Source organism: Crocodylus porosus, unplaced genomic scaffold, assembly GCF_001723895.1.
Source record: "Crocodylus porosus isolate Cpor-Errol unplaced genomic scaffold, CroPor_comp1, whole genome shotgun sequence".
Lineage (NCBI taxonomy): Eukaryota > Metazoa > Chordata > Crocodylia > Crocodylidae > Crocodylus > Crocodylus porosus.
The window spans coordinates 49,337,494-49,347,116 of record NW_017728909.1 but is presented as its reverse complement, the minus strand read 5'-3'; the positions used below and the strand labels follow the sequence as shown (position 1 = coordinate 49,347,116).

Sequence of the window (9,623 nt, the reverse complement as noted above, 5' to 3'; positions counted from 1 at the left end):
TATTCTGCCCTCCAAAAACAAGGTGCATAACTTATTTTGGTTCATGTGGTATGTGAGAAAAATATGATAGTTTGATTCCACATGGTAAGGAAGCCTCAAGCTTGGAACTGATTATGCATAAATTTGTAATTATAGTTTTAAAAAAAACCCATATTTTAGAAAGTCTTTATAAACCAGTGATTCTCAATCAGGGTACCATAGCATGCTGGGGTGTCCTGAGATCCTTTCAAGGATGTCACAGGGTGCCACACAGTGCTAGCACAGCTAGGTTGGAAAACATGATTCACAAGATACATCCAGAGATTTCAAAAGGGAATCCATACCTGTGATCTTTCTGAGTTTTCTGCAACAGAAGAACTTCTCTATTATTTTTCCTGTAGTCAAAAAACAAAACAAAACACAGATTTGGCATTTTCCAAGGGACGCCTTGCGTCTAAAAAAGTTGAGACCCACTGCTATAAACCTTGTTGTCATGATAAACAAGAGAAGTCCCAAAGGAGATGTGGTAGAATATCAAAGTAAATGACACATACTTAAAAAAAATCCCTGTTTATTTGCAAAACACAACATCAAGGAAAGACCTGATTTGTGCATTTCAAAGAGTTCACAAATAGTTTTGATAGAAAGCAGATAGTGCAGATTATCATTTTAACCACAATATACTTTTCATTCATTGATCTCAAGGTGCTTTACAAGAGGAGTTGACCATCACTTTTACCATTTGATAAATAGGTCTGTTGAATCAGAAGTTAAATGGCTTGTCTGAGGCCACAAAGCAATTTAGTGTTAGATTTGGAAACAGTGCCCAGGACTCCTGACTCTCCAATCACATTATGAAGCCACTAGAGACTAGCCCACAGCTGCCCCAAAGTACTTAAGATGAGACTGAAATCCTCACTGAAACTATAAACATACTTAAAGCCATCCTTTTACAAAATACTTTTCCCTGAATATTGGGGAACTTGGGTAGTCCTGTTCCTATTCTCTAAATGGAACAACAAGACAGGATCTATTATTGCAGCAATTTGTATGCTGATAAACACAAAAGCCTAGATCCTCAAAGACATCATTAGGAATAGGAGTCAGGTGCCTAAATACCTGTGGGCATCTGGGCCAAAAGCCATGCTTGTGTTGGGCACTGTTAATGAAGAACACAAGGCTTGGTGGGTAGCATATCCAGACCCCACAGGACTCCCTCTGTGAAAGGGGATGACAGGGTTAGTGCTATCAGCATAGGACACCCCTACATCATGTCTCCTGGCCTCCCATGTAGAAAGCACAGCTAAGACAAAGGGAACAGCTAGGGCTTCTCATGCCCCTTGATTCCTGGCTGCCACAATAACCCAAGGTGGCAGTGACCTGGTCCAGGATCAGAGCAGCTCAGAGACATTGCAAAGTCACCTCTGCATAGGCTACTCTTGAGCTGTGGTGGAAGTTCCTCAGCTCCAGATCTGGTTCTGGGGTCACGGATTCTTTTTATTACATCGTAATATAACACAAAACTGCCAAATGCCAATTTGAATATTACATGCGATACCTACCGTACCTACATATATTTAGCACACCAGCTCAAAAGAGTGTCTCATTGAACTACATGGCCTGGATTTTGCAGTAGGATGCTTCTAGTTGAAGAGATGGGAACAGAATGAGAACAAAACATTTACTGGCACTGCTTTTTGTTTTATGCTCTGAAGGAAGGCGAGTGCATACAAGCCTCAAAGAATTTGTATTCCTGCCTCCATCAACCATCACAACATTTACAGAAATGGAAAAAAAGACAAAAGCACATTAGCAGAGAGGAAACCAAAAATACAGAGATAGACAGATGCACAAGAGAATGGGTGGTAAGGTACCAAGATCCCTCTTTTTTATATTCTCCAAACACATTCACGTTCCAAAGATGCTTGGTATCTGCCAGTGATGGGGAACTATGGGCTTGCGGTACCAAGCCCCATGGGTCAACAGTTCAGCATGATTTCATTTTTGTTCTGGAGCTGGGCATTTCATTCCCATTTCTTAAGCTAGCAGACACTGAGGTCTTCCTTCCTCTGTTTCAAGAATTAAAAAGGGGAGGGGGCGAAGCTTGTGGCAAAAGAGTCTGGAATTTTCATAAGAATTATACAGGCAAACTTGATCTAAAGCATTCAATTGCCACAGATGGTATTACATCCCCTTAGTATCTGATCTTTATAAAGATCACCTTGAAATTTACAATGGACAGAGTGTTATTATGGCATATTATAAATTGATTCTTCAGAGACATAAAACATATAATAATTTAACAGCTGGGACATGGCTTTCCATAACCTTGCACTTTGTGCAGTCGATTTCCCCCCAGGCAGTGTGAGCATTCTCACTGGGGCTAGCATCTGTACAAGGTCAAGGTGGTAGGCGCTCCAGGCCCAGGTCGCTTTTGACTGTAGAGTGCCCCACACTGCTATTGTGAGACTTCTGCAGAACTTCTGTGTATGAAGGAATCTTCAGAAGACAAATCAACCCAATCTTTCTGTTGTTCTGCCAGTTTTTCTGCCAAGCATTTTATTAAAACAGGGTCCACTTTGGAGTCAAATTTATTGGCAAACCAATGTCCAGAATTTAGAAGCCATCTTAACTCTGCAGCTCCATAGATGCACACACTGCGAAGGTGGGTACCAGTACACGGAGGATACAAATGGTCTTCAAGATAGTTCCATTTCACCAGCCGAGTCTTGCTTTGGAGGTCTGTTATATCCTGAGCAGACCTTGAAATTTCTCCAGGAATTCCAGGTATACGTACAACAGTGGCCCAGAAATGTTCATCTGGAGAATAAGTGTCCTTTGACCACTCAAAAAAATCTTTAACCAGAGAATTCTCAAAGGTAAATTGGATAAGTGCTCGACTTAACACAAAATAGGCACTGCCTACAAAAACCTCAATATTAGGAGGTGGAGGATCCTTAGAAATGTTAGTTTTTACAGGTATCTGCATGTATTCATAAGGCACTTTATGAAGTTCATGATGATAAATAAATCGTTCCTTTTTGCTGCTACTTGGCTTTGTGGTTTCAAGCATATTTGCTCCATTGAGTTTCCTCAATTCAGAGACCAATTGAAAATTTGATCTCAGAGGAAAGTCTTGACCACACAAATTAATAACATACTTCCATGGAACTGAAGATATCATTAAGTCAGACAAACAATTAAAATCTGCTTGGAGCCTAGAAATGTGTGCATATTCTACTGTTTCCAATTTTGATGCTATGAAAATGTTGGGGAAGCACTTAGCTAGATTGTCCATAGCAGATTTGAAATTATCAGATGACTTTTGGTCATAATGAATACAGTAAACATTTTGATGACTGTATATTGTATGTATGAGCCTTTCAACCATTACTGCTTCTTTGTGAACAACCAAAGAATAAGCTAATGGGAAATTTTCCTCCTCAGGTGAAACAGGCTTTAGGTAGTATCCTCTTAGAGTGCGATATACCTGACAGTCACTGGTTATTGCTATAATATCTTCGTCTTCTAAATCAATTATTTCTTTTTTTCTTACCTCTAAACTCTTGCCAATTTCATTGGGTTCTTGTTCATATATAGAAGAACAGTTTATTTTATATTGGATGCTGTTCCTGAGATAGGAATACCTGTTTCTAACATAAGATGAAGTGCTTAAGAAGTGTTCAACTAAATAAATGCCTTTGTGTGGAAATAAGAGCTTTTCAACATTCAGGAGTTTCATCAGTGCAAGGAGCCATCCCATTAGAAACAGAACTAAGATCTTCAGCCTCGTGGGATATTTGCAGGAACACTTACGCCTCTTCATTCTGTAGGAAGATAATAGTATCATAGTATTTTCATCGTGAAAGGAGGACATTAAACACAAAGCACACTGATCCAGCTACAACTTAAAAACAATCATATCAGGACAGGGTATTATAAATGCTTTAATGTTTTCTTATATTTAAAACACAACTGTTAGTAACAACGTAATTTGTTGCTAAATAGTTAATTCATGGGCAGATGTTAATTAAACGCCAACTTTTGCCACCCTAATTTGTATGAAGTAATTCCTTCCTCTGAATTAGCCCAGGGAAGGCAATGATGTGTTTTGCACAGTAAGATACTATTCAGCCCAGGAAATGGTGTCAGGATCACACTGCTCATTTTCTAGCCCTCTGTCATTTCCATCTACCACTTGTGGTGCATCAGTCCCTGATATTGCAGAAGGGCAAATTTCATCTCTCTCTCTTGGCAGAGCAGACAGAGGGCATTCATTTAGCTTCTTAGCTAAAATCCCATTGAATTAAAAAGGAGCAGAATTGGATCTCTCCATTAGTTTTTCTTCAGGCCCCTCAGTTAACAGTGAATTTAAAGTATTACTTTATACTGCGTTAGCAGTACTTAAAGTATTACTAAAAATGTTCTACACTGAGAATACTGAAGGTGAGTAGGTGTTTTGAAAACTGGAGTGTGGTGCCAGAGCAGGGAAGGCATCTTGCTATAACCCCAGAGGCATACATTTGAACCCTGAGTCACTCATGCCAAAGACTGGCCCTAATCAACTCCACTGTAAAATGTTCCTGGATCATTTGGGAGTGGAGTTAACAGCACTGCTGCTAGTCACGTTAATTCCCTTTTTGCCCTTGACTAGAGAAACTGGTATGCCAGTTCTCCGGGTTGTAAGAGTGAAAATAATGTCTGACTTACTTTAAAAATCAGACAAACATTCTCATTGCTTGCAGGCTGACCCATGCTGGTGTTACCAGAGAGAAGGAGAAGGGAAGGAGTATCCCCTCCCATTACATCCTATACAGGGGTCAGCCAAACTTGAAGTGTAAAAGCAGCTCCTGGCTGGTACTGCTAACTGCTTCAAAATGAGTGGTGTTAAGATGGGGCAATGGACTTGCCAACTATAGAGGGAACGCAGTGCACAGCATACTTCTTTGAAGAGATATAGTAGTAGGCAATAATACTGTGCCTTTCCTATTTCCTCCATCCCTCTCTGGATGATGCAGTTCTGGCCTCTTGCTGCAGAGACACAGTTGAGGTCTCTGTTGTGCAATAGTGTATTCAATATCAGCTCTCCATAACAGCTTTCAAACTGGAGCTTTACTACAATGAAAGAAAAGCACAATGATCCTTTTTTCCCCATGCGTCCCTGCTTTTATCAGCAGGGTGTGAAGAACATCATGGCTATTACTGGATCAAAAGGAGAGCAAACCCTGCATCCAGGTGCAGCTTTAGTTGGAACAGTATTTTCCCTCTTAATAGAACTACTCATGAATAGAACAGCCTTCAACATACTCTTTCTGAAAGGAGGTTTCTTTAGTAGTGTGTGGCTGTGTGTTTAGCAGCAATGGAAAAAACTGGCCAGCTTTGCTAGCTTATGTTTATGTGTCTTATTGAGACTAAAAGTTTGAAAATGCAGTCAGCAAAGGATACACATGGAAACATCAGGGGCCACGCCTTTGGCAACTGTACAGAAGTAGTATTATCCATTCACATTAAGAGACTGCTGTAAGACCACGATAAGACTACCTTTGGAACAAGCTGACAGTTGCAATATAACTTCACAGTCATCTGGAATGAAAGCTGATGATTCTTCTGAATAAACTGTTTGGCTTCTGGAGAATGACAGACAGCCACTGTAGCTGTCTCTATACCGCCTATTTCCAGCCCTCCTTCAGTTAGGAGTCAACTAGAGGATGGAGGCTGGGAAACATACATGACACAGAATCATATAAACTGGGCTGGAAGGAAAGTCAGGGGGGTCATATAGTCCAATATTCTTCTCAAAGCCAGGAGCATCCCTATCTAAAGCACCCCAATCAATTTTGTCCAGCCTTTGCTTTAAAATGTCCAATGATGGAGCTTCCATAAGTTAAGTTAGTGGTGCTCAACCTTTTGGCCTCAAGGGCAAGAAGAATGGTATGGGACCAGCTCATGAGCCAGATCAGATACCATTCACTGGGATCGGGCCCTGGGGCCCCACAATACCTTGAATGTCAGGATCAGGCCCTGGGGCCCTGCACCACATCCACCTGGTCCTGCACACTGGAATTGGGCCCTGTACTGCCCTGCATGCTCCATCTAGTGCACAGAGCCATAGCTTGTGGGGCTCCCCACAGATCCATGGGAAGCCCCACAGGCCAGATGGCAAGGCACTGGGGGCTGGATCTGGCCTGCAGGCTACGGGTTGAGCACCCCTATTCCAGGTTAACTTCCCATGTCTTGCATGGCAACACTCCTGGTAAAACATCACAGTATACCATTGCTGTTATGTTTTTGTTTGTTTTTAGCCAACAATATCACACAGCTGACTCATAATCAGCTTATGGTCACTATAACCCCCACATCCTTTTTTGCAGTACACAGTCTAGCAAGTCATTACAATTTGTATTTGTGTACTTGTTTTGTCCTAAGTGCAGTACTTGGCATCTGTCCTTACTTCCTGGATTTCATCCTATTTATTTTAAACCTTTTTTGAATCTGGATCCTATCCTCCAAAGTGGAACTCCAGTCTTTCCTTGTATGTCTCAACCCTGACCGTGCCTTAAAAACAAATGTTTGGGTAATACCATCTCCCAGACACTGAGCTATTGACTATTGTTCAAGTATAATTAGCCAACCAGTTATACACTGGTTTTCTGCCATTCACAGAACCCATCACCTTGTCAGACAATGAAATCAGGTTAGTGTGGACCAAAGCTACAAGTTCTGCTACACACCTATCACCTCAATCAAAACTGTATTCAAAGATATCATAAGCATCATAAAAAGGTCCATATTAGGGTTGGCACTAACAATGTCTACGAATATTGAAGCATTCTCAGCCATTAAACAAGAAATTATTGCCCAACTGTATGCCGATAGCGACTGCCAAGTACTATGACTTCAAGAAACACACTGAGGGACAAATGATAACTGCCCCCAGATATCAGGGATGCAGTTTGCCATTTAGATACTGCATGAACAATATGGCAGTGAAATCTTCATTAAACCTCACCTCATCATCAACACAACAGTTATGACGGATGATAATACTGATAAGATACAATACCTGTGGAATTTATCACATCAGTCTACAAACCACTGAAAAAACCTTTAACTAGATAAGTCCATCAAACCTTAGCCATCATAAAAATCACCTGTGATTTTAGTAGCCATAGTGTCAACTGGGGATACAATATAACCAGTGAAGATGGGGAACGGGTTGAAGCATGGGCAGAAGCATATCAATTGAGCCTCATCCATGACCCAATGCTTCCCAATTATTTTAATTGAAGACACTGAAAAAGGAGCTACCAAATAAACAACACACCATTCAAAATCAAAAGAAAAAAAGACAACCAGGAGGTTCATGGCTTTGGGACACATTTTACCACAGCTGAATTAACAACTGCAATAAATACTCTTAGAGCAAAGCTGCTGGCTTTGACTATATTTGTACAGAATAAATAAAATGCTTCTGATCAAGGACAAGGGTCCAACAGGGTCAGCAAGCATATATTTTAGCACTCCTAAAAATTGGTGAAAGATCCCTCAGATCCAAAGAACGTCAAACCTACATCTTTACTATTTCATCTTTTCAGAATCTATGTATGCCTTATCTTAAATCATCTGCTTCTGGTTGTTGAAGAACACTTAACCCCCAAGCAAGCTGGTTTCCACCCAGGAAAATCATGCAGTAGTCTAGTATTACACATCCTGAAGCACACTGAAAATTACTCCAAAAAAGGAATGGTCACTAGTGCGGTATTCATAGACTTGTCAGCAGCTTACAACACTTTCCAGCACTGGAAGTTGCTTGCAAAACTATATATGACAAAAGATTACTATTATAAATAACATGATTCTTGCTAAAAAATTGAAGTTGAATCATGCAAGAAGTGGAGCCAATGGTGAAAACAAAGGAATAGCCTACCTGAAGGAAGTGTACTTGCACCCATACTATTTGACATCTATGCCAATGATCAATCAATTCACCCAGGCATGAGAAGTTTTATTTATGCAGATGATTTGTGTACCACCACCCAAATTAAGCATCAGTGCTCAATGGGTTGTCGGACCATTACACCTAAGATCAACTACATGTCAACCCAAATAAAACCCAAGTTAGTCTCCTCCACCTTCAGAACTAAGATATTAATAGGCAACTCAACTCAATGTGGAATGGAATAACTTCGCCAACTGCCCAAACCCTATCTAGTTGGGAGTGACACTAGACCCAAATGCTCTTGTATGAGCTACATGTAGGAGAGATGAAGTTTACAGTTCATTCCCAGAATAACATATTAAAGAAGCTCATCAACTCTAAATGGGAGGCCAACCCAACAACATTATAAACTACTGTGTTTGCACATTGTTATTCAGCAGTTGAACACACATGCCTAGTTTGGGAAAGATCGGTGCATACAAAGAAGCTAGATACTGCTGGACAAGAGTTGCAGGTGCATTTCTGGATGTGTTAAACCAGCAAATGTCAATAATCTCTATCTACTTGACAGAATTATCCCACCAGACATCAAGTGAGCAGTAGCAAGCAAAACAGAACATACCCAGCAGACTGAAGGCAAGATGCACTCACTACATGGCCACATTGAGGCTCCTAAGAAACTAAAATCATAGAAATGTCCTTTCTCCTATGTAGTCACTGGATAAAAAGCCAACAACCCCATGAATAAAAAGGTAGCAATCATGACTAGGAAGGATGACCCAGGAGGGAGTTAAGAAAATGACCAAATCCCTGCCTGCGCAAACCTTGACTGGCCAATATGGAAAAGCTTGAACCGCCTCCAAACAGGGGTCAGTAACACTAAAGTTAACATGCAACTGTGGGGATACTTCAACAATGCGAAGTCCATGTGTGAACGTGATGGAAACTTTCAGACTACAGAACATCTGCTGGCCTGCTGATTTATAAGGGAGCCATGCACCAATGAGGACCTCACTAAGACTACAGATCAAGCCTATTTCTGGACCCAAATTTGAACATGGCAACAGGATATGAGAAGAAGAATCACATTAGCTAAACATAACTATATTGGCTGTTACTTGCCACCCTTTAATCCTCTAGGTCAGTGGTATTCAACCTTTCTGGCATGTATCAGATGAGTGAGGCATAGCCAGTCCATAGGATGGATCTAGTGTGTGGGGCCAGGTCCATGGGCTACATCCAGTGTACAGACTGACCCCACATGCAAGATCCAACCCTACCTACTGGGTCTGGTTGTGGACCACCCCCACACGCCACCCCAATCCAGCATATAGGGACATGTCATCCAGCCTGTGGGGCTCTCCATAGGTCCAGAAATTTGGTAACTGGGGAGCAGTGACAATGTTAATATTTACATGTGCACTGATACATTGGTCCAATATCAGATCAGCACCGATATAAAGAAAATTGACTATATTGGAAATTGGCTTTTTTTTGCCTGATGTGGCCAATAATGTGGCCAATAAATACCTTATGCATTCATGCAGCCACAGCATGCACGGAGCCAGGAGCACAGCCCAGCAGCTTGGAGAGCTGCATCCAGCTGGTAAGTTGGAAAATCTGTTGTGGTGGAAGGGGAGGGGGAAGGGAAGGGAAGGGGCATGGGGGTGCAGATCAAGGTCCCTGTGGCAAGGGAGGGAATGGG

At 41.3% G+C, this 9,623-nt stretch overlaps 1 protein-coding gene across 3 annotated transcripts in view; it reads right to left on the bottom strand.

The window, feature by feature from the left end:
* Window positions 1-535: 535 nt before the first annotated feature.
* The window catches only part of GCNT4 (glucosaminyl (N-acetyl) transferase 4, core 2), a 25,520-nt gene continuing 16,432 nt past the window's right edge, over window positions 536-9,623 (bottom strand). For all 3 annotated transcript variants that reach the window (XM_019532242.1, XM_019532243.1, XM_019532244.1), the window contains one exon: window positions 536-3,806. In XM_019532242.1, coding sequence (XP_019387787.1) covers window positions 2,438-3,805 — 1,368 coding nt within the window. In that variant the 5' untranslated portion in view covers window position 3,806 and the 3' untranslated portion in view covers window positions 536-2,437. The remainder of the gene's footprint in view (window positions 3,807-9,623) is intronic.